Source organism: Elephas maximus, chromosome 12 (genome assembly GCF_024166365.1).
Source record: "Elephas maximus indicus isolate mEleMax1 chromosome 12, mEleMax1 primary haplotype, whole genome shotgun sequence".
NCBI classification, from domain to species: domain Eukaryota; kingdom Metazoa; phylum Chordata; class Mammalia; order Proboscidea; family Elephantidae; genus Elephas; species Elephas maximus.
This window is the reverse complement of record NC_064830.1, coordinates 48,207,816-48,234,584: the sequence shown is the minus strand read 5'-3', so window position 1 is coordinate 48,234,584 and position 26,769 is coordinate 48,207,816. Positions and strand designations below refer to the sequence as shown.

General features: G+C 39.7%; 1 protein-coding gene across 3 annotated transcripts in view; it reads right to left on the bottom strand.

Moving 5' to 3' along the window:
- Window positions 1–26,102, bottom strand: part of CLIP4 (CAP-Gly domain containing linker protein family member 4) — a 102,423-nt gene extending 76,321 nt beyond the window's left edge. For 2 of the 3 annotated variants that reach the window (XM_049904961.1, XM_049904963.1), the window contains exons 1-2: window positions 25,942–26,102; window positions 15,625–15,772 (exon numbers count right to left, since the gene is read on the bottom strand). In XM_049904961.1, the coding sequence (XP_049760918.1) occupies window positions 15,625–15,757 (133 nt within the window). In that variant the 5' untranslated portion in view covers window positions 15,758–15,772; window positions 25,942–26,102. The remainder of the gene's footprint in view (window positions 1–15,624; window positions 15,773–25,941) is intronic. The other variant, XM_049904962.1, reaches the window with a different exon arrangement.
- Between the last annotated feature and the right edge of the window lie 667 nt (window positions 26,103–26,769).

Genomic DNA, 26,769 nt, shown 5'->3' with positions numbered 1-26,769 from the left:
TTGTCCAGAGTGAGATTCCCCTGCTGCAACCAGATACCAGTACCTACACTAATCACCCCTCCCCCTCTAAGATTGTAGGTCAGAACCTGTACCACAGACTTGATGACCAACTACCTGGATACCTAAGCTGAATCCATACAAGAAAAGTGAATGGACTCCTAGGCTGATATACCTGATAAGAGCTCTAGCCATCTGGTGACAGGATATTAGAGCTTCAAAGGTGAAAATAATCAAGCTAGCTCACTCAAGCAAGCTATTTGGGCATATCAAAAAAAAAAAAGCAAAAATCTAGGATACATTAAGCAAACATAAAAAAATAATACAATAACTTCTAGATGGCTCAGAGACAACAGTCAATATCAAATCACATAAAGAAGTAAACAATGATCGCTTCAACAAGCCTTCAAAACAAAGAATGAAGGGATCTTCTGGATGAATATGGCTTCCTGGAATTACTGGATGCAGAAAACAAAAGATTCATATACAGAACTCTTCAAGACATCAGGAACGACATCAAGAAGGAGATCAGGCAATACGCAAAACAAGCCAAGAAAAACACAGATTAAGCAGTCGAAGAAATTTAAAACGTTATTCAAAAACACAATGAAAAATTTATTAAGTTGCAAGAATCCATAGACAGCAATCACAAATTCAAAAGATTAACAATAAAATTACAGAATTGGACAACTCAATAGAAAGTCAGAGGAGCACAATTGAGCAAATGGAAGGCAGGCTTGATGAGCTTGAGGATGAAGCACTTGGCACCAACATATCTGAAGAAAAATCAGATAAAATAATTTTAAAAAATGAAGAAACCCTAAGAGTCATGTGGGACTCTACCAAGAGAAATAACCTACAAGTGATTGAAGTACCAGAACAGAGAGAATTGTTGAAGATTTTTTGGCAGAAAACTTCCCCGCTGTCATGAAAGACGAGGAGATATAGATCCAAGATGCTCATCGAGCTCCACATAAGGTAGATCTTAAAAGAAAGTCATAGGAGGCAGAGCCAAGATGACGGAATGGACAGACATTTCCAGCAAGCCCCCTCTTTACAACAAAGATCCGAAAAAACAAGTGAAACGAGTATATTTATGACAACCTAGGAGCCCTGAGCATCAAAGGCAAGCTTAGACAACGAACTGAGGGGTAGGGGGAGGAAGAGATGGTTCAGAAGCGGAGAGGAGTTACCAGACCTGAATTGCAGGAAGCCCTCAGGCACCATTCCCAGAGCAGTGGTGGCAGGCTGGTACTAGCGATCGGCCACAGTTTCCTCAGGGAGAAGTAGCCAGCCACACAGCCTACTTAAACCTCCGGAACCTGAGAAGAACAGCACTCTCAGCAAAAGCTAAGTACTTGAGTATATTATACCACGCCCCCCGCCCCCAAGCTGGCTTCAGCAGCTGAATTCCCTGGGCCTGAGATAGGCACTGTTGAGCACCTAGAGCCATCCTCTCGGCCTTGGAGAAGGAAAAAATTTGCAATTTGGGGAGAAGATAATTTGGCAGCTCCACTAAACAGGGGAGCTCAGTATAGAAGCGGCCCCTGCCCAGGCATAAATGGTCTGTGGACTTTAAGCACCTTTCCCCTCTACATGGACCTGTGTGGGCCTATTTCAGGAGAATACACCGTTGTTGGCACACTCCAACCGTTTCAGCTGTGCAGGGGAAAGGTGGGTGTTTGATGTTTGACATTGCTTTGCCTATTAAACAGGGACCAGGGGCCTATGGACTGGTAGCTCCACTCAGGTCACCCAGCCACCCACGACAGGAGTCCAAGGATAACAGGTACCTCCCAGGCCTTACAACCAAAAACATTGGGTGCCCACGGTCTGTCTGCAGAACCCACCCACGTGCACGCTCTAGGGGACAGGGACATGCTTTCCTCAAAGACACTCCGGGGTTCAGTTCTCAGCCCCCTGCCTTGTTCAGAGTGTGACCCCCTGCTGCAATCAGATACTGGTACATACACCAATCACCCCTGACCCTCTAAGACTGTAGGACAGAACCTGTACCACGCACTTGATGGTCAGCTATCTAGACACCTGAGCTGAATTAATACAAGAATAGTGAATGTACTCCTAGACTGATATACCTGATAAAAGCTCTAGCCATCTGGGCACAGGACATCAGAGCTCCAAAGGCAAAAATAATCAAACTAGCTCACTCAAATAACCCATTTGGGCATATCAAAACAAAACAAAGCAAGAAGCTATGGCACAGTAAGCAAGCATAAACTAATACAATAACTTATAGATGGCTCAGAGACAACAGTCAATATCTAGTCACATAAAGAAACAGACCATGATCACCTCAACAAGCTCTCAAAACAAAGAATCCACAGATCTTCTAGATGAGAGTGCATTCCTGGAATTACCAGAGGCAGAATACAAAAGATTAATATACAGAACACTTCAAGACATCAGGAAGGAAATGAGCCAATATGCAGAACAAGCCAAGGAACACACAGATAAAGCAACTGAAGAAATTAGAAAGATTATTCGGGAACATAATAAAAAATTTAACAAGCTGGAAAAATCCATAGACAGACAGCAATCAGAAATTCAGAAGATTAACAACAAAATTACAGGAGTAGACAACTCATTAGAAAGACAGAAGAGCAGAACTGAGCAAGTGGAAGACAGAATTTCTGAACTTGAAGACAAATCACTTGGCACTAATATATCTGAAGAAAAATCAGATAAAAGAAAATGAAGAAACCTTAAGAATCGTGTGGGACTCTATCAAGAGAAATGACCTATAAGTGATTGGAGTACCAGAACAGGGAGGAATAACAGAAAATACAGAGAGAATTGTTGAAGATTTGTTGGCAGAAAACTTCCCTGATATCGTGAAAGATGAAAAGATATCTATCCAAGATGCTCATCGAACTCCACATAAGGTACATGTTAAAAGAAAGTCACCAAGATATATTATAATCAAACTTGCCAAAACCAAAGAAAAAGAGAGAATTTTAAGAGCAACTAGGGATAAATGAAAAGTCACCTACAAAGGATAGCCAATAAGAATACCATCAGGCAAGAAGGCAATGGGATGACTTATTTTAAAAAATGAAGGAAAAAAATTTCCACCCAAGAATCATATATCCAGCAAAACTGTCCTTAAATATGAAGGTGAAATTAGAACATTTCCAGAAAAATGGAAGTTTGGGGAATTCGTAAAAACCAAACCAAAACTACAAGAAATACTAAAGGGAGTTCTTTACTTAGAAAATCAGTAATATCAATTATTAACCCAAGACTAGAACACTGGGCAGAGCAATCAGAAGTCAACCCAGACAGGGAAATAAAAAAAAAAAAAAAATTGCAAGATTAAAAAAAAAAGCTCAAAACCAGGTAAGAACGATGTTATTATATAAAAGAAGACAACATTAAAACAATGAGGAGGGACTAGGAAATGTAATCATACATCTTCCATATGGAGAGGAAGATATGGCAATACAAAGAAACAAAAGCTAGGTTTAGATTTAGAAAAATGGGGGTAAATAATAAGGTAACCACAAAGGAGACAAACTATCCTCCTCATCAAAATAAAATACAAGGAAAAAAACAGAGACACAGCAGAAACAAAAGCAACAACAACAAATATGAGGAAAGGACAATACATAAAGATAATCTACTCAGCACATAAAATTAAGTGGGAAAAACAAATTGTCAACAACACACAAAAAAAGGCATCAAAATGACAGCACTAAATCCATACCTATCCATAATTACCCTGAATGTGAATGGACTAAATGCACCAATAAAAAGAGAGAGAGTGGCAGAATGGATTAAAAAACAAGATCTGTCTATATGCTGCCTACAAGAGACACACCTTAGATGTAGAGACGCAAAACAAACTAAAACTCAAACGATGGAAAAAAATATATCAAGCAAACAACAATCAAAAAACAGTAGGAGTGGCAATATTAATTTCTGACAGAAGAGACTTTAAACTTAAATCCATCAGAAAGGATAAGGAAGGACAGTATATAATGATTAAAGGGACGATATGTCAGAGGATATAACCGTATTAAATATTTATGCACCCAATGACAAGGCTATAAGATACATAAAACAAACTCTATCAGCATTGAAAAGTGAGAGAGACAGCTCCATAATAATAGTAGGAGACTTCAACACACCACTTTCAGTGAAGGACAGGACATCCAGAAAGAAGCTCAATAAAGATACGGAAGATCTAATTGCCACAATCAACCAACTCGACCTCATAGATACAGAACACTTCACCCAACGGCAACCAAGTATGCTTTCTTTTCCAATGCACATGGAACATTTTCTAGAATAGACCACATCTTAGGTCATAAAGCAAGCCTTAGCAGAATCCAAAATGCTGAAATATTACAAAGCATCTTCTCTGATCATAAGGCCATAAAAGGGGAAATCAATAACAGAAAAAGCAGGGAAAAGAAATGGAACATTTGGAAACTGAACAATACCCTGCCCAAAAAAGACTGGGTTATAGAAGATATTAAGAATGGATAAAGAAATTCATGTTAAAAAAATTCATAGAATCCACTGAGAATGAAAACACTTCCTATCAGAACTTTTGGGACACAGTGAAAGCAGTGCTCAGAGGTCAATTTATATCAATAAATGCACACACCCAAAAAGAAGAAAGGGCCAAAATCAAAGAACTATCCCTACAACTTGAACAAATAGAAAGAGAGCAACAAAAGAAACCCTTAGGCACCAGAAGAAAACAAAAAATAAAAATTAGAGCTGAACTAAATGAAATAGAAAACAGAAAAACAATTGAAAGAATTAACAAGACCAAAAGCTGGTTTTTGGAAAAAATCAACAAAATTGATAAACCATTGGCCAAAATGACAAAAGAAAAACAGGAGAGGAAGCAAACAACCTAAGTAAGAAATGACATGGGTGATATTACAACAGACCCAACTGAAATTAAAAGAATCATATCAGATCATTATGAAAAATTGTACTCTAACAAATTTGAAAACCTAGACGAAATGGATGAATTCCTAGAAACACAATACTACCTAAATTAACAAAAACAGAGGTAGAACAACTAAATAGACCTATAACAAAAGAAGAGATTGAAAAGGTAATCAAAAAACTCCCAACAAAAAAAAAAAGCCCTGGACCAGACGGCTTCACTGCAGAGTTCTATCAAACTTTCAGAGAAGCGTTAAAGCCACTACTACTAAAGGTATTGCAGAGCATAGAAAAGAAGAGAATACTACCAAACTCATTCTGTGAAGCCACCATACCCCTGATACCAAAACCAGGTAAAGACACCACAAAAAAAGACAATAACAGACCTATATCCCTCATGAACATAGATACAAAAATCCTCAACAAAATTCTAGCCAGTAGAATTCAACAACATATCAAAAAAATAATTCACCATGACCAAGTGGGATTCATACCAGGTATGCAGGAATGGTTTAACACTAGAAAAACAATTAATGTAATCCATCACATAAATAAAACAAAAGACAAGAATCACATGATTTTATCAATTGATGCAGAAAAGGCATTTGACAAAGTTCAACACCGATTCATGATAAAAACTCCCAGCAATATAGGAATAGAAGGAAAATTCCTCAGCATAATAAAGGGCATTTATACAAAGCCAACAGCCAACATCATCCTAAATGGAGAGAGCCTGAAAGCATTCCCCTTGAGAACGGGAACCAGACAAGGATGCCCTTTATCACTGCTCTTACCCAGCATTGTGCTGGAGGTCCTAGCCAGAGCAATTAAGCTACATAAAGAAATAAAGGGCATCCAGATTGGCAAGCAACAAGTAAAATTAAGTCTATTTGCAGACGACATGATCTTATACATAGAAAACCCTAAGGAATCCTCAAGAAAACTACTGAAACTAATATAGAAGAGTTCAGTAGAGCATCGAGATACAAGATAAACATACAAAAATCAGTTGGATTCCTCTACACCAACAAAAAAAACATCGAAGAGGAAATCACCGAATCAATACCATTTACAGTAGCCCCCAAGAAGATAAAATACTTAGGAATAAATCTTACCAGAGATGTAAAAGACTTACACAAGAAAACCACAATACACTTCTGTAAGAAACAAAAGAGACCTACGTAAGTGGAAAAACATACATTGCTCATGGATAGGAAGACTCAACATTATAAAAACGTCTGTTCTACCAAAAGTGATCTATACATTTAATGCAATTCCGATCCAAATTCCAATGACATTCTTTAATGAGATGGAGAAACAAATCACCAACTTCATATGGAAGGGAAAGAAACCCGGGATAAGTAAAGCATTGTGGAAAAAGAAGAACAAAGTGGCAGGCCTTACTCTACCTGATTTTAGAACCTATTATACCACCACAGTAGTCAAAACAGCCTGGTACTGGTACAACAACAGATACATAGACCAATGGAACAGAATTGAGAATCCAGACATAAATATATCCACATATGAGCAATTGATATTTGACAAAGGCCCAGTGTCAGTTAATTGGGGAAAAGATAGTCTTTTTAACAAATGGTGCTGGCATAACTGGATATCCATCTGCAAAAAAATGAAACAAGGCCCATACCTCATTCCATGCACAAAAATGAGCTCAAAATGGATCAAAGACCTAAATATAAAATCTGAAACGATAAAGATTATGGAAGAAAAAATAGGGACAACCCTAGGAACCCTAATACATGGCATAAACAGTATACAAAACATTACTAACAATGCAGAAGGAAAACTAGATAACTGGGAGCTCCTAAAAATCAAACACCTCTGCTCATCTAAAGACTTCACCAAAAGAGTAAAAAGATAACCTACAGACTGGGAAAAAGTTTTTAGCTATGAGATTTCCGATCAGCACCTAATCTCTAAAATCTACATGATGCTGCAAAAACTCAACTGCAAACAAGCAAATAACCCAATTAAAAAATGGGCAAAAGATATGAACAGACACTTCACTAAAGAAGACATTCAGGTAGCTAACAGATACATGAGGAAATGCTCACTACCATTAGCCATTAAAGAAATGCAAATCAAAACTACAATGAGATTTCATCTCACTCCAACAAGGCTGGCATTAATCCAAAAAACACAAAACAATAAATGTTGGAGAGGCTGTGGAGAGACTGGAACACTTACATACTCCTGGTGGGAATGCAAAATGGTACAACCACTTTGGAAATTGATTTGGCACTTCCTTAAAAAGCTAGAAATAGAACTACCGTAAAAAAAAAAAAAAATCCCACTCTTCGGAATATATCCTAGAGAAATAAAAGCCTTTACACAAACAGATACATGCACACCCATGTTCACTGCAGCACTGTTTACAATAGCAAAAAGATGGAAGCAACCAAGGTGCCCATTAACGGATGAATGGATAAATTATGGTATATTCACACAATGGAATACTACACATCAATAAAGAACAGAAATGAATCTGTGAAACATTTCATAACATGGAAGAATCTGGAAGGCACTGTGCTGAGTGAAATTAGTCAGTTGCAAAAGGACAAATATTGTATAAGACCACTATTATAAGAATTTGAAAAACAGTTTGAACAGAGAAGAAAATATTCTTTGATGGTTACGAGAATGGGGCAGGAAGGAGGGAGGGAGAGGGGTTTTCACTGATTAGATAGTAGATAAGATATATTTCAGGTGAAGGGAAAGACAACACACAATACAGGAGAGGTCAGTACAACTGGACTAAACCAAAAGCAAAGAAGTTTCCGGAATAAACTGAACACTTTGAACGCCAGCGTAGCAGGGGCAGGGGTTTGGGGACCATGTTTTCAGGGGACATCTAAGTCAATTGGCATAATAAAATCTATTAAGAAAACATCCTGCATCCCACTTTGGAGAGTGGCGTCTGGGGTCTTAAACACTAGCAAGCGGCCATCTACGATGCGTCAATTGGTCTCAACCCACCTGGAGCAAAGGAGAATGAAGAACACCAAAGACACAAGGTAATTACGAGCCCAAGAGACAGAAAGGGCCACATAAACCAGAGACTACATCAGCCTGAGACCAGAAGAACTAGATGGTGCCTGGCTACAACCGATGACTGCCCTGACAGAGAACACAACAGAGAACCCCTGAGGGAGCAGGAGAGAAGTGGGATGCAGACCTCAAATTCTCGTAAAAAGACCAGACTTAATGGCCTGACTGAGGCTAGAAGGATCCCAGAGGTCATGGTCCCCAGAGCTTCTGTTAGGCCAAGACAGGAACCATTCCCAAAGCCAACATTTCAGACAGGGATTGGGCTGGACTATGGGATAGAAAATGATACTGGTGAAGAGTGAGCTTCCTGGATTAAGTAGAAACATGAGACTATGTGGGTAGCTCCTGTCTGGAGAGGAGATGAGGGGGCGGGGGGTCAGAAGCTGGACAAATGGACACGAACACAGAGAGTGGAGGGAAGAAGTGTGCTGTCTCATTAGAGGGAGAGCAGCCAGGAGCACATAGCAAAGTGTACGTAGGTTTTTGTATGAGAGATTGACTTGGTTTGTAAACTTTCACTTAAAGCACAATAAAAATTAAAAAAAAAAATTCTTACATAGCAAAGTGGTCCTTTAATTACATTCAGAAAAGAAAATTAAAAAAAAAATAGGCATCTGGCTTGAAAAAGCACTTTGCATAGTTTCCTGAACATAGATTTGGGTGTGTTTCTTATAATAAGCAGTTAAGTGAATATGTTGTTGCTGCTCTTTAATTCACTCGCTAAATATTTATAGATCAATCACTTTCCTGGGCATTGGCATTTTCTAGTAGAGACACTTCTAAATATACACCGAGTCATACTCTTCTGCATATGTCCCCAAGGTGACATTTACAAGAATACTTATTCTGGCATTGATTACAATAGCAATGAAATTATAAACAGAAAGTCTATACACAGAAGATGGGTAGAGTGTGGCATAGTCATGGGATAGAGGCTATGCTTATCTACAATTAAATAAATGAATTAGATATCTAAGTGGTAAGGACAGATCACAAAAAACACATGGTGAATAAAATAAAGTTGCAGAAACATGTATAATATGTATCGAATGTACAAAAGGTTAAGTAGAGACATAGAAGATATAAAAAAGACTCAAATCGAACTTTTTAAACATGAAAACTACATCTGAGATGAAAAATACACTGGATGAGATTATCAGCTGATTAGATACTACAAAAGAAAAGGTTAATGAATTTGAAGATATAGCAATAAAAGCTATCCAAAATGAACCACAGAACAAAGAATTAAAAAAAAAAAAGAGTATCCGTGAACTGTGGAACAATTCCAAGTGGTCAAATATACATGTAATTGGAGGGCAGCGGCAGAAAAAAAATATTTGAAGAAGTAATAATTTCCCAAACTAAAACCCATAGATCCAAGAATCTCAACAAACCTCAAGCACAGTAAACAGAAAATTACAGCACAGTATACTATAATAAAACTGTTCAAAGCCAATGATAAAGAGAAAACCTTAAAAACAACTACTGTAAAAACCATATTACCTGCAGAGAAACAAAGATAAGGAAGAGAGGAGATTTCCCATTAGAAAGAATAAAATTGAAAAGACACTGGAGCAACATCTTTAAAGTACTAAAAAGAAACTATCAACCTAGAATTCTATATCAAGCAAAAATATTTTTCAGAAAAGAAGGCACAACAAAGATGTTTTCAGACATATAAAAGCTGAAAGAATTCATCATGACAAACCTGCACTACAAAGAAGCATCCAGGAAGAATGAAAATGATACCAGATGGATCTACACAAAGCAACGAAGAGCCCTGGAAATGCTAACTACCCATTTACATGAGTAAATAATACATTACTATCATTATTTATTTAAATCTCTAAAAGATAATTTACTGTGTAAACAAAAAAAATAATAACAATGTATTGCGGGGTTTATAACACATGTAATTGTATTCTATGTAAACCAGCTCTGAAGGCATTCTCAAAAGCAAAAGATTGCAAAACTCTTTGTGTAAGGACAGTATATACTCTTTTGGGGTAACTGCCTTGAGAGTCAATGCTGAAATGAATATCTAAGCTCTGGTTTGGGTTTGTTTGGATTGGTTTGTTTTCCTTTGTTGCTTGGTTTTAATCTCATTGGTCAGTCTCACATTCAATGGTTTCCCATTACAGCTAGCTAAAACACAAATTCCTTACTGAGGCCACAGGAGCTGCAGGATCTGGCTCCTGCCTTCCTCTCCAACTTCATCTCCTGCCACTCTGCCCCTCAATCCCTTTGCTGCTCAGTCACAAAATGGCCTTCCATTAATTCTTACATTACACCAAAATTTTTCCCAACTCTGTACCTTTATCCTTCAGATGACCACCCCACTTGTCTCCGTTACTCGTTTCCACAGCACTGTGCTTCTTTTCTCCACAGCACTCATTATAGCCTACAATATTTTTGTTTTATTCATTTGTTTACCATCTGTCTTCCCTAGTAGAATGTTTGTCTTGTCACTGTGATGCCCTCAGCATCCAGGACAGTACACGTGCCGCTCAAGAGGCCCTCAATAAATACTTGCCCAGTAAATACAATTCTACACACCAGTTTTTAAGAGGAGAGTGACAAACTACAGTGCACAGAGAAGATGACAACTGGGTGATAAGGGTCGAGAAATGCTGACAATGAGGAACCCACGAAGAACTAGGAGCATGGTCGAAGAACAACACAGACTCAGTACAAATTTATTCAAATCATCTTCAAATATTTGAAGGCCATCATATTTTAAAGAAGCATTTGTTCCACATATTAAACTAGTATCAGTTGGTCCAAGTTTCAGGGAGACATTTTTCAGTCTGCACACAAAAATAATTCTCTTTTTACAACTAAAGCTTTTTTTTTAATAATTTTTATTGTGCTTTAAGTGAAAGTTTACAAATCAAGTCAGCCTCTCACATATAAACTATATACACCTTACTACATACTCCCACTTACTCTCCCCCTAATGAGTCGGCCCGCTCCCTCCTTCCAGTCTCTCCTTTCGTGCCCATTTTGCCAGTTTCTAACCCCCTCTACCCTCCTATCTCCCCTCCAGACAGGAGATGCCAACATAGTCTCAAGTGTCCACCTGATACAAGTAACTCACTCCTCATCAGCATCTCTCTCCAACCCATTGCCCAGTCCCATCCATGTCTGATGAGTTGGCTTCGGGAATGGTTCCTGTCCTGGGCCAAGAGAAGGTTTGGGGACCATGACCACAGGGATTCTTCTAGTCTTAGTCAGACCATTAAGTCTGGTCTTTTTATGAGAATTTGGGGTCTGCATCCCACTGTTCTCCTGTTCTCTCAGGGGTTCTCTGTTATGCTCCCTGTCAGGGCAGTAATTGGTTGTGGCCAGGCACCGTCTAGTTCTTCTGGTCTCAGGATGATGTAGTCTCTAGTTCATGTGGCCCTTTCTGTCTCTTGGGCTCATAATTACCTTGTGACCTTGGTGCTCTTCATTCTCCTTTGATCCAGGTGGGCTGACACCAATTGATGCATCTTAGATGGACGCTTGTTAGCATTTAAGACCCCAGACGCCACATTTCAAAGTGGGATGCAGACTGTTTTCATAATAGAATTTATTTTGCCAACTGACTTAGAAGTCCCTGTACACTGAAGTCCCCAAAGGCCCACCCTTGCTCCGCTGACCTTTGAAGCACTCAGTTTATCCCGGAAACTTCTTTGTTTTTGGTCCAGTCCAGTTGAGCTGACCTTCCGTGTATTGAGTATTGTCCTTCCCTTCACCTAAAGTAGCTCTTATCTACTAACTAATCAGCAAATAACCCGCTCCCACCCTCCCTCCCTCCCCTCGTCACAACCACAAAAGTATGTGTTCTTCTCAGTTTATACTATTTCTCAAGATCTTATAATAGTGGTCTTATACAATATTTGTCCTTTTGCATCTGACTAATTTCACTCACCATAATGCCTTCCAGGTTCCTCCATGTTATGAAATGTTTCACAGATTCATCCCTGTTCTTTATCGATGCATAGTATTCCATTGTGTGAATATACCACAATTTATTTAACCATTCATCTGTTGATGGACACCTTGGTTGCTTCCAGCTTTTTGCTATTGTAAACAGTGCTGCAGTGGACATGGGTGTGCATATATCTGTTCATGCAACGGCTCTTATTTCTCTAGGATATATCCCGAGGAGTGGGATTTCTGGGTCCTATGGTAGTTCTATTTCCAGCTTTTTAAGGAAGTGCCAAATCGATTTCCAAAGTGATTGTACCATTTTACATTCCCATCAGCAGCGCATAAGTGTTCCAATCTCTCCACAGCCTCTCCAGCATTTATCATTTTGTGTTTTTTTTGGATTAATGCCAGCCTTGTTGGAGTGACATGGAATCTCATTGTAGTTTTGATTTGCATTTCTTTAATGGCTGATGATTGAGAGCATTTCCTCATGTATCTGTTAGCTGCCTGAATATCTTTAATGAAATGCGTGTTCATATCCTTTGCCCAATTTTTAATTGGGTTGTTTGTCTTTTTGTGGTTGAGTTTTAACAGAATCATATAGATTTTAGAGATCAGGCACTGGTCAGAGATTTCATAGCTGAAAACTTTTTCCCAATCTGTAGGTAGTCTTTTTACTCTTTCGGTGAAGTCTTTAGATGAGCATAGGTGTTTGATTTTTAGGAGCTTTGTCTTTTTTAGTAATGTTTTATATTCTGTTTATGCCTTGTATTAGGGCTCCTAACGTTATCCCTATTTTTTCTTCCATGATCTTTATCGTTTTAGTCTTTATATTTAGGTCTTTGATCCATTTGGAGTTAGTTTTTGTGCATGGTGTGAGGTATGGGTCCTTTTTCATTTTTTTGCAGATGGATATCCAGTTATGCCAGCACCATTTGTTAAAAAGACTATCTTTTCCCCAATTAACTAACACTGGGCCTTTGTCAAATATCAGCTGCTCATATGTGGATGGATTTATATCTGGGTTCTCAATCCCGTTCCATTGGTCTATATGCCTGTTGTTGTACCAGTACCAGGCTGTTTTGACTACTGTAGCTGTATAATATGTTCTAAAATCAGGTAGAGTGAGGCCTCCCACTTTGTTCTTCTTTTTCCATAACGCTTTACTTATCCGGGGCTTCTTTCCCTTCCATATGAAGTTAGTGATTTATTTCTCCATCACATTAAAAAATGTTGTTGCAATTTGGATCAGAAGTGCTTTTGGTAGAATAGACATTTTTGCTATGTTAAGTCTTCCTATCCATGAGCAAGGTATGTTTTTCCACTTATGTAGGTCCCTTTTAGTTTCTTGTGCTAGTACTTTGTAGTTTTCTTTGTATAGGTCTTTTATATCTTTGGTAAGATTTATTCCTAAGTATTTTATCTTCTTGGGGGCTACTGTGAATGGTATTGATTTGGTGATTTCCTCTTCGATGTTCTTTTTGTTGATGTAGAGGAATCTAACTGATTTTTGTATGTTTATCTTGTATCTTGATACTCTACTGAACTCTTCTATATTAGTTTCAGTAGTTTTCTTGAGGATTCCTTAGGGTTTTCTATGTATAAGATCATGTCGTCTGCAAATAGACTTAATTTTACTTCTTCCTTGCCAATCTAGATGCCCTTTATTTCTTTATCTAGCCTAATTGCTCTGGCTAAGACCTCCAGAACAATGTTGAATAAGAATCGTTATAAAGGGCATCCTTGTCTGGTTCCCGTTCTCAAGGGGAGTGCTTTCAGGCTCTCTCCATTTACGATGATGTTGGCTGTTGGCTTTGTATAAATGCCCTTTATTATGCTGAGGAATTTTCCTTCTATTCCTATTTTGCTGAGAGTTTTTATCATGAATGGGTGTTGGACTTTGTCAAATGCCTTTTCTGCATCAGTTGATAAGAAGGTGTGCTTTTTGTCTTTTGTTTTATTTATATGGTGGATTACATTAATTGTGTTTCTAATATTGAACCAACCTTGCATACCTGGTATGAATCCCACTTGGTCGTGGTGGATTATTTTTTTTGATATGTTTTGAATTCTATTGGCTAGAACTCTGTTGAGGATTTTTGCATCTATGTTCATGAGGGATATAGATCTGTAATTTTCTTTTTTTGTGGTGTCTTTACCTTTTTTTTTATTTTTTTACCTGGTTTTGGTATCGGGGATATGCTGGCTTCATAGAATGAGTTAGGTAGTATTCCATCCTTTTCTATGCTTTGAAATACCTTTAGTAGTAGTGGTGTTAACTCTTCTCTGAAGGCTTGGTAGAACTCTGCAGTGAAGCCGTCCAGGCCAGGGCTTTTTTTTGTTGAGAGTTTTTTGATTAACTTTTCAATCTCTTTTTTTGTTATGGTTCTATTTAGCAACTAAAGCTTTTTAACAATGAAGTGTACTACTTCATTAGTTTCTCCCTATTGAAGATATCCAAGAGGCTGAATGGTTATCTACCAGAAATCCCAAAAGCAGTATCTCTATACTGGGAGGTGAGTAGGAAATTTGAACTATTGGTCCATTACAATTCTCTAAAAATCTATAATTCTAAGAATATAGGCAATGTTTAATTTCTTTTATACAAAGGGATCAATATCCATTATCATATCTCATTTTATTCAACAAAGCCTTGATTGAACAATTAATATCAACAAATGACTATATGAGCCTTTATGAGATAAAAATAAAACAGGATTGCTACTCCATCCCAAAAAGCTATAGTCTAGGAAAGGAAAAAGACCAATATAACTCAGGCTAGAATGAGATAAGTGTCTCAAGCAAGGTACATGTGTTTTAGTTCAAGGTTTTCACCACATAACTGATTTTGTTATACTGTATCTGAAATCTGAAAAACTCAGTCAATTTTTGAATAAGCTGAAAATAACTCCTCCAAGGTATAAATTTTATGTAATACTTTTGATGACTTCAAGGTAAGCTGCTATAGAATCTAAACACACACACACACAAATGGGAGATGGGGTGTTATTAGAATGGCTATGACTAAAAAGACAAGTTGCCAATTCAGTCATTTTATATCTACTGATTTTTAAAATTTATATTAGCGCCAAAGAATTTTGATATGGTGACCTAATATTTTATCTGAAAACTCTAAACTGGAATTGTAATACTATCAAATGTATCTCCTGGTTTTCTTTTATTAATTTACGAAGTCTGTGATAAAATATGGTCCTGGGGAAATAAGTCTAAACAGATGAAAACTGGAACACTTCTGTATTTATATTTTACAGAGGAGATTTAAGGAGAAACTATGAACCAATCTCACTTCACATTTCAGGGGAGGGTCTCTTATCCTCCTCTGCTTAACAACATGTTTTTTTTAGCAAGTCAGTATATTTAACCAAAATAAATACATCAATAGCAGAAGAATGCTAGATATCTAATCACCATTAAAAAAAAAAAAAAAACTTTTATCACCATTGCGTTCTAAAAATAAAATCCACCATGGTGCTTAAAATGAATGTTTTTACATAATAAAAATGCTGACAGCAGAAATAAAGCATGAAGCTTAAGAGGCAGAAAAAGCAAATAAGCAATTGTATTTTTAAAAAAGAAAAACTTTAGCAATTTTATGAAAACCATAGCAAATGGTCTTGGGAAAAATTATGAGTGCAAAATGGGGAAAGGACAGAAGTCAAGCTGCGAGTTCATAGAAAATAACACAGCTACTTAACATACCACAGTCTGAAGGCATTGGTGCTGCAGAAACAGAAAAGATAACTGGTGTATCAGAAACTGGAAACAAAAACGGGTATCTTCCGATCAAAGGATTTCCTTCTAATGAAAGATCTGGAAGGTCCTCTATGGTCATCTTCTAGAAAGCCACCTTTAACGAAGAAAACAAAACAAAACAAAATCTATTTGTATACAACTTAGAATGACTGTTTTCAGTCACAAAAACTCATGTTCTTTTAACTTTTACTATCTAACATACTGAAATTTCAACTTCAACCTTCACGAATCTCTTTTTTATTATGAGGGGGAAAAAACTTACTTTTAGCAAACAGTTTAAAAAAAAAATGTGTATTGCTTCACACTGCCTCTATACAGCTCAAGAGTAAAAACAACTATATATTTCCCAGTAATAGGGGAAACCATTTCTAAAATGCTGAGCGAATCTAAATGAGTGACATTCCCTTTACTCACAGTAACACACATGGCATATTATCCCTTGTACATAAGTCTTTAACTTCTCATAGATGCTAACACAAGTTATGTCATCTGTCATCCAACAGCTCATGCCATGTGCTCACCTCATGAACACAATCTAGTTTAGAATGTTCCCATTTATTTCCTGATACCCCAGAAAACGACTAACAATTAATCACGTGTATCCTACAGCTCTAAGAGCTTACCAACACTGTTCACTCCCTAATTAACAACGTCCACCCAGACCCGGTGCCATCGAGTTGATTCCGACTCATAGCGACCAACGTCCACAGATATGTTTATTTTATCCTAGCAGAAGATAGGAGGCCATGTCTTTTTAACTATAATCACTTATATCACCTTTTTCACAGAAAACATGAGAGCTTAGAATAAATTTGCTCTAAATTATGCATATGCTGCACTCCAACCTACATCTCAGAAATGACATAGAAAGTGGAGAAAATAAGTAGAACTGAGCCATGAAGCCAAACACCTGGTTTCTGTTGCATCAGATCTTTAAAGTCTGAAATATTATGAGCCCCATATCTGGTTTTTTTTTTTTTTTTTTTTTTGAGCCCAGGTGGCACAGTGGTTAAGAGCTCAGCTGCTAACCAAAAGGTCAGCAGTTTGAATCCATCAGCTGCTCCTTGGAAACCCTATGGGACAGTTCTACTCTGTTTTATAGGGTCACTATGAGTTGGAATCGATTCAACAGCAACAGGTTTAGTTTGTTTTTTTATATCTGTTTTATGTATAAGCAGAAAATCATATCATAAAGCCAAACAAAAATTATTTGTAGATGACTTCAGTACAAAAGTAAAGTAGAAATGGCTAACCGATAGCTTACTCTAGTAGTAAACAATGTCTCTCTGAGCTAATGGATTTCTTTTCCATTTCAGTCACGTTTTCTCAACACTAGCAGAAACTAGAGAGGAGAATGCTTTCTTTTCTCTCATAAGGTGTATGATTACATGAAGTGGATAATATATATTAAATAACCTAGTCCAGTGTTACTATGTTAGAGGTGCTTAAGCTTTCTTGGATGCTAAAATTACCTGCCACCCAATACTTTGAATCATTTTAACATTAACTTGGCCACATATATAGGAAGGTGACTATCAAATACTATCAATTCCCAAAAGTAGGACATATCATAAAGACAGCCCTCCTTTAACACTATAGCTTCTCCCTAAATCAGGATTTCTTCTTGCTGGCCTCCACTTGCTGGTGGTAAATTTTGGCAAAATATTCTACACAGGGTATAAAGCTTCCTTTAAAGTCAAGGAACAGAAATAAAATTTATTATCTATTAAGAAACCGGAAACCCTGGTGGCGTAGTGGTTAAGTGCTACAGCTGCTAACCAAAGGGTTGGCAGTTCGAATCCACCAGGTGCTCCTTGGAAACTCTGTGGGGCAGTTCTACTCTGTCCTATTAGGGTCGCTATGCGTCAGAATCAACTCGATAGCACTGCGTTTGGTTTTTTTTTTATTAAGAAACCACTGTATACAAAGCACTATTCTAGATGTTTCAGAGATTACAAAAAATGAGTAACAGACAAGTCCGTGCTTGCTAGATAGTTTACAATCTATGAGAGTAAATAACACTAATAACTGCAGACTATGAGACAGAATGGGATATGCTCCAAAACATATGTGATCTTCTGAGAACCAGAAATGGCTCAGTTAATACAGCATCCCCTGAGATGGGTCTTGCAATATAAGTAAGCAGAAACGGGGGCAGAAATTGAAAAGACAAGTATGTTAAATGAACAGCAGGCTGAAATTGGGGGTACATCTAGGGGAACAGTAAGATGTAAGGATATGATAGTTTCTGAGGGTCATACTGAGGGCACTTTAAATACCAGAGCAAAGACCAAACCACTTAATTCCATAATCACTAGGAAACTATTAATTTTTAAAAAGGGGAGTGGTATGATTCCAGCTGTGTTTTACAAGACTGATCTGACTGTAATCTCACTTTCAAACCCAGTCATGCTTTTTATCCTCTGAATTCTTCAGCAAAGTGATTGTGCAGTTATCTTCCCCAGTTGGTAAGAGGGGCCACCAAATGACCTACCATTCAAAACACAACAGGATTTCCCCTTCAAAAATATTTCTGAAAGTTATCCTCAGCACCCTTCATTTCCTTATAAATTGTAACAATTCTTATAGGTAAGAACTATATCTTACACAACTATCACCTCCCATAAGAATGGTGTCTTACACACATTTAATATTTGAATTCTAGAATGAAGGTGGAAAGAGAATACATTTAACAAGATCTAGTGAACTTTACTGTTTCACATGATAGAAACCTCAAGCCCAGAGAAGTTACAATATGACCTGACCAATTTAGTAAACATTCTTTGTATTTTGTGCCTTCCTTATATTTTTTTCCTAGTCCCATTTATTTTCCTTAATGAAAATGCTCAACATCTATCCTTTTGCCCACCAAAGAAAACCATATTTATCTCCACAGACTTCTGTATAATCTTAGAATCCTTCCCTAAAAGCAATTTCTGGATCTGAGGACCTAGGACATGTAAGAATCTTGGTCAAACTTCAAGATGTACAGACCTGGAATGAGTACATACTTTCATTCCAGACTCTGCTATGGTTAACTGTTAGTAACTGATTATATAAAGTAAGCCTAAGATGACCCTAAATACCTGTGTACATGAAAGATGCCTGGTGGCGCAGAGGTTAAGGTCAGCAGTTCGAATCCACCAGTCACTCCTATACTCTGCCTATCCGGTCACTATGAGTCAGAATCGGCAAGGTGGTTGTAGTTAAAATAGCTAAGAATCAAGTTCCCTAAACTTCAATTTAGATAGGAATTCCATCCTACCTCATCACCCCAAATGAGCTTTGAGCAAAAGTATTTTCTAACATGGCTCTACTATCACAGATTTTTCAGGGACTCCGGGTCCATGCCTTAACACAGGATGGTGAGCTGAGATGCACATTAACTTACTTCGAGCAGTTCAGGACTGTCAAGACCCCGCTAAAGCTCCTCACTACAGACAAGAGACTCCTCAGATTAATCTGAAATATGCTGCAAAACTCCCACGTGTCTGTCTGTTTGTCGTACTGTGGGGGTTTGCATGTTGCTGTGATGCTGGAAGCTATGCCACCAGTATTCAGATACCACCAAGGTCACCCATGGAGGACAGGTTTCAGCTGAGCTTCCAGACTAAGACAGACTGGGAAGAAGGACCCGGCAGTCTACTTCTGAAAAGTATTGGCCAGTGAAAACCTTATGAATAGCAGCTGAACACTGTCTGATATAGTGCTGGAAGATGAACCCCACAGGTTGGAAGGCACTCAAAAGATGACTGGGGAAGAGCTGCCTCCTCAAAGTAGAGTCGACCTTAATGACATGGATGGAGTAGAGCTTTCGGGACCTTCATTTGCTGATGTGGCATGACTCAAAATGAGAACAACAGCTGCAAACATCCATTAATAATCAGAACCTGAAATGTACGAAGTATGAATCTTGGAAAATTAGAAATCGTCAAAAATGAAATGGAACACATAAACAAAGATATCCTAGGCATTAGTAAACTGAAATGGACTGGTATTGGCCATTTTGAATTGGACAATCATATAGTCTATGTTGGGAATGACAACTTGAAGAGGAATGGTGTTGCATTCATCATCAAAAAGAACATTTCAAGATCCATCCTGAAGCACAATGCTGTCAGTGAGGATGATATCCATACGCCTACAAGGTAGACCAGTTAATACGACTATTATTCAAATATACGCACCAACCACTAGGGCCAAAGATGAATAGAAGATTTTTATCAGCTGCTGCAGTCTGAAATTGATCAAACATGCAACTGAGATGCATTGATAATTACTGGTGATTTTAATGTGAAAGTTGGAAACAAAGAAGGATCAGTAGTTGGAAAACATGGCCTTGGTAATAAAAACAATGGTGGAGATCAAATGATAGAATTTTGCAAGACCAACGACTTCTTCATTGCAAATACCTTCTTTCACCAACATAAATGGTGACTATACACTTTTTTTTTTTTTTTATACACATGGACCTCGCCAGATGGAACACACAGAAATCAAACTGACTACATCTGTGGAAAGAGACGATGGAAAAGCTCAATATCATCAGTCCGAACAAGGCCAGGGGCTAACTGTGGAACAGACCATCAATTGCTCATATCCAAGTTCAAGCTGAAACTGAAGAAAATCAGAGCAAGTCCACAAGAGCCAAAATATGACCTTGAGTATATCCCACCTGAATTTAGAGACCATCTGAAGAACAGATTTGATGCATTGAACACTGGTGACCAAAGACCGGACAAGTTGTGGAATAACATCAAGGACATCATACATGAAGAAAGCAAATGGTCACTGAAAAGACAGGAAAGAAAGAAAAGACCAAGATGGATGCCGGAGGAGACTCTGAAACTTGCTCTCGAATGTCGAGCAGCTAAAGCAAAAGGAAGAATTCATGAAGTAAAAGAACTGAACAGAAGATTTCAAAGGATGTCTCGAGAAGACAAAGTAAAGTATTATAATGACATGTGCAAAGAGCTGAAAAGGGAAAAACATGCTCAGTGTTTCTCAGGCTGAAAGAACTGAAGAAAAAATTCAAGCCTCGAGCTGCAATAGTGAAGGATTCCATGGGGAAAATATTAAATGATGCAGGAAGCATCAAAAGATGATGGAAGGAATACACAGAGTCATTATACCAAAAAGAATTAGTCTATGTTCAAACATTTCAAGAGGTAGCATGTGATCAGGAACCGATGGTACTGAAGTAAGAAGTCCAAGCTGCTCTGAAGGCATTGGCAAAAAACAAGGCTCCAGGAATTGATGGAATATCAATTGAGACGTTTCAACAAATGGATGCAGTGCTGGAGGTGCTCACTCATCTATGCCAAGAAACGTGGAGGGCAGGTTCCTGGCCAACTGACTGGAAGAGATCCATATTTATGCCTATTCCCAAGAAAGGTGATCCAACCGAATGTGGAAATTATAGAACAATATCATCAATATCCCACGCAAGCAAAATTTTGCTGAAGATCATTCAAAAGCGGCAGCAGCAGTATATCAACAGGGAACTGCCAAAAATTGAGGCCGCTTTCAGAAAAGTACATGGAACCAGGGATATCATTGCTGATGTCAGATGGATCCTGGCTGAAAGCAGAGAATACCAGAAGGATGTTTACCTGTGTTTTATTGACTATGCAAAGGCATTCAACTGTGTGGATCATAACAAATTATGGATAACATCGCGAAGAATGGGAATTCTAGAACACTTAATTGTGCTCACAAGGAACCTTTACATAGATCAAGAGGCAGTTGTTCAGACAGAACAAGGGGTTTCAAGGCAGGAGAGGTGTGCGCCGTATCTATGCAATCTGTATGCTGAGCAAATAATCCAAGAAGCTGGACTATATGAGGAAAAACGGGGCGTCAGCATTGGAGGAAGGCTCATTAACAACCTGCATTATGCAGATGACATGATCTTGCTTGCTGAAAGTGAAGAGTATTTAAAGCACTTGCTAATGAAGATCAAAGACAGCCTTCAGTATGGATTGCACCTCAACATAAAGAAAACAAAAATCCTCACAACTGGACCAATGAGCAACATCATGATAAATGGAGAAACGATTGAAGTTGTCAAGAATTTCATTTTACTTGGATTCACAATCAACAGCCATGGAAGCAGCAGTCAAGAAATCAAAAGTCACATTGCACTGGGCAAATCTGCTGCAAAGGACCTCTTTAAAGTGTTGAAGAGCAAAGATGTCACTTTGAAGACTAAAGTGCACCTGACCCAACTCATGGTATTTTCAATCGCATCATATGCACGTGAAAGCTGGACAATAAATAAGGAAGACCAAAGAAGAACTGACGCCTTTGAATTGTGGTGTTGGCGAAGAATATTGAATTTACCATGGACTGCCAGAAGAATGAATAAATCTGTCTTGGAAGAAGTACAACCAGAATGCTCCTTAGAAGCAAGGATGGCGAGACTGCATCTTACATACTTTGGACATGTTGGCAGGAGGGATCAGTCTCTGGAGAAGGACATCATGCTTGGCATAGTACAGGGTCAGCAGAAAAGAGGAAGACCCTCAACGAGGTGGATTGACACAGTGACTGCAACAATGGGCTCAAGCATAACAACAATTGTAAGGATGGCGCAGGACTGGGCAGCATTTCGTTCTGTTGTGCATACGGTCGCTATGAGTCAGAACTGACTCGATGGCACCTAACAACAACAACAATCACATGGTGCAAAAAACCCTGGTGGCGTAGTGGTTAAGAGCTACTGCTGTTAACCGAAAGGTTGGCAGTTCAAATCCAGGAGGTGCTCCTTGGAAATCATATGGGGTGGTCCTACGCTGTCCTATAGGGTCCCTGTGAGTCGGAATCAACTTGATGGCAACAGGTTAGCATTACAGTTGAGCTGCTCAACTGACAAGTTCTAAGCTCTGTCCATGAGCCCTGGTGGCACCAATGGTTAAGTGCTTGGCTGCTAATCTAAAGGCTGGCGATTTGAACACGCCAGCCGCTCCACAGGGGAAAAGACCTGGCAATCTGCTCCCATAAGGACCACAGCCTAGGAAACACTATGGGGTAGTTCTCCTCTGTCATACAGGGTCACTATGAGTCGGAAGCAACTCAACAGCACACGACAATGAAGCTGTGTCCACACAAGTTGGAATCCTGAGGCCCCTTCATTCAGCTTCATACAGTACTTTATTTATCATGAATTTTTATTTTCATGAGATTCAAAAAAAAAGAAGTAATCTAACCAAAATAGGTGTTTAAACATATATCCAATAATCCATTTATTTATGACCTACATGAAAACTGTTCAATCACTAAACGTGTATTTCTATACTTGATGTTTTGTCAGCTGAAGGCCCTAAAGAGAATATAAAAGGTCTGCCCTCAAGAAGATCATGTATTCATTCAACAATTATTGAGTGTTTCTTACTAGGTCCTAGGCTATGAATAGCAGCGGAAGATAAAGAGGAGAGGAAAGAAAATAGACAGGCCCTGCCCTCATGTCAACGACAGCTGAGCACAGGGCTCCTACAAATAAGCTGCAATGACTGTATAATTGTGATAAGTGCTGTAAGAGGGTGGAGTGCAGATTCAGGATGGTTTGAGGAGGCTTGCTGAGGGACTGATAGCCTATAGCTGTACTGTGCAATAGGCAGCTACTAGCCACATGTGCCTTTTTAAATTTAAACTAAAAATTCAGTTCCGCCATTGCTCTAGTCCCATCAAAGTGCTCTCTAGGCACAAGTAACTAGTGTTCTACACGGAACAGAGCAAAAAGTACACATTCCTCATCAGAGTTCTACCGAACGGTGCTGAAGGAGAACAGTGCCACTCACACACTAGGTAAGGAAACAATATACAGATATTTGGAACAAGAAACAAATGTAGGCTAACAAACTAAGCAAGTCCATGGCAGCATGCTGTTGTTGTGTGCTGCAAATCAATTTCGACTCATAGCCACCCTAGAGGACAGAGTAGAACTGCCCTACATGGTCTCCAAGGCTGTAAATCTTTATGGAAGCAGACTTCCACATCTTTCTCCCATGGGGCGGCTGGTAAGTTTGAACTGCCAACATTTTGGTTAGCAGCCAAGCACTTTAACCACTGTGCCACCAGGACTCCTTCACAGCAGCATAGTTAATTTTATGTAATTAACAAGAAAACAGTAAGCCAAAAATAACCAGATGTTTATAGATTCAAACAGGGAGAAAAAGTTGATTCCATAACGTAAAGACTGCGGCTGTCATAAGCAGTAAAGTCATATACTATAATTATCACTTTCAAAAAAGGCCTTGCTTGCTGGTTGGGCTGTAAACCAGAAATGTCAGAAATAAATCCCATAAATAATATAACCAAATAATAATAATAATATAACCAAAAGGAAAAAATTCTGCTGCCATCGAGTCAATTCCAACTCATAGCAACACTATAGGACAAAGTAGAACTGCCCCATAGGGTTTCCAAGGCAAGCAGAATGCCATATCTTTCTCCCATGGAGCGGCTGGTGCTTCTATCATGTGGGGTCACTGTGAGTTAGAATGGAGGGCAACTGGTCTTACCTGGACTGTAAGATTGATTTTGAAGTGCAGTGAATGTTTATTTCTATTCTGTAGAAGACTTAACATAGTATATAACACATAGCATAACACGTATTATATTACGAAACGTGTTATACCACGTGTTAAATCTTCTAGAGAGTAGAAATAAACATGCACTGCACTTCAATATCAATCTTACAGTCCAGGTAAAACCAGCTCCCCTCCATTCCAACTCATAGCAACCCCATGTGTGTCAGAACAGAACTGTGCTCCACAGTGTTTTCAGTAGCTGATTTTCTAAAGTAGCTCACCAGGCTTTTCTTCCAAGGCACTGTGGACGAACTTAAACCTCCAATCTTGTGGTTAGCAGTTGAGAGCATCAACCATTCGCACCACCACCCAGGGACTCCATAGTCCAAACAGTCCATATCAAATGAAAAATATTACAAATGCATTATTAAAAATGAAACACCAAACCCGCTGCCATCGAGTTGATTCCAACTCATAGTGACCCCATGTGACAGAACAGAACTGCCTCACAAGTTTCCAAGGAGCACCTGGTGGGTTCAAATTGCCAACCTTTTGGTTAGTAGCTGAGCTCTTAACCACTGCACAACCAGGGCTCCAAATGCATCATTTTTATCCATGTTTTAAAAATTCATTATTATATCTTTGTTAAAAATAAGATGGAACCAGGATGGTTTTGCACCATAAAAATATAGACAGCTAGACTTCTGCCATTTTCAAGTCTCTGTTTTTCCACCGTAGTTGCTACATGTCCTGTACCATGTGATCCTGGGTTATTTAGACAACTTTAAATTATGCAGAAAATTCATAATGACAACTGTCAATATGAAAGTGAAGTACAATTAAAGTATCTGACTTATGTTTCTAAATAAGGAAGGTGATTCTTTATTGGAATATTTCAAAGACACTGATTTGATATTTTGTTACTACATTATGAAGCCCAGTCTAGCTTGGAACACGTAGCAAGTTATTATCTCGTAAGAATATCATTCTCGGGTACTTATCGAAACATTGTTTCCGGACAGAATTTTAATCCAAATTGCCTACATGGTCTCTGGATGAAGTGAAGAACCTGCTCTATAATTCAAAGAACGCTGACAGTATAGTCCCATCAATCGAATCCACAGGGATGAGGGCTAAAACGCATCTCTGTTTAGAACAGGTCTAGTTCTCATGTTTTTCCCCAACTTCCCTTCAAATTCAGATGAATTAGAATAAGGAATCCCAGGTTAGCAAAAGACTGAAAGCATATCATTTAGTTTAGCTTTCAATACCCACTGGCAAAAAGCTTCTTCAACAGGAAAAGTGTCCGTTTAATAAACAAGGGAAGATGTGTGAGAAATCCTAGAAGCACGTTTCTGGAAAACCACTAAGGACATCAACGCAGAGGGCGTCCAGTGCGATCCCCGTCCGGGGTGGTCAGGCAGGAGACCACCAGGCAGAACCCAGCTCCATCGCCGGCCCTGCCGGTCCCACGCACCTCACAGCATATGGTCCTACTAAACCGTCGGTCATAAATGGAAAAGAAAAACCCACCACCCCGGCGGGTGGGCCGCGCCGTCCCAGCCCCATGGAACCCTCCCCTTGCCGGCGGCACCGGCGCCCACAGGAGGCAGGCTGGCTCCAGCCTGAGCGCCTCGAACGGCCCCTCCCTGAACCGCCAGCAGCCCGGCAGGCGCCCGCTCCCGACCCCGGAGCCCCCGCGGCCCGGAGGCCCCGCGCGCTCCCGCCCCACCTGCCTCCTCCGGGTCCTCTCGGGCGGCGCGCTGGGGCCGCGGGGGCGCGGAGGAAAAGCCGAGAGGCGCGCCCCTCCGCCCGGCAACAGTCACGCCGAGCAGCGCACAGCGCCAGTCTCCTGTGCCGACCGCAGCTCCCCGCGCCGCACTGCTCCCAGACCTCTGCAGTGCCCCTCCCGCCTCCCGCCTTCCGCCTCCCGCCTTCCGCCTCCCGCCCCCGCGCCGCGCGCCAGAGCCGGGCCCACGCGAGTCGGCGCGCGCGCACTGCGGGCGCCCAAGCTGCGCGCAGGCCCGGACCTCGGTCCCGCGCACGCGCGGGGAGGAAGGCACAGGGACTCTCCAGGTGGCCTGCCGCCCCACGATAAGCGGAAGGTCAGATGTACGCTCCTTTGCTTTTGCTTCTAGATTAGGACTGTTTGTTGGGCCTGGCGGGTTAACCTTGCTTGGAGGTGGTGCCAGTGGAACATTTCCACCCCAGCTCCTGCGGGCTCTCGGAAGAACCTTCCTGACCTTGGTGGGTGATTTGGAGCAGTAACCCTTGGGCCCTGAGAGGCGGGCCTTAAATCTCTTGGCAAGCCAAATTGGACCTGCTTCCCTGTCGCATATCTCTGGGGGAGAAGCCTCCTACCAGCTTCTTAGGGACGGGAACCACGTCTTACTCCTGGGGCTTCCCCAGCCTCTAGCCCTGTACATGGCCCGTAGTAGGTCAGACTTGCTTGTAGGTCTTGCTGTAAGACGCCTGGTCAATGGAATACCCAAATTGAATAATTCCTCCCAAAGGTGTCAGTGTGGTGGCAGAAGGAGAGAACTGGGTGGTCATCCCATAG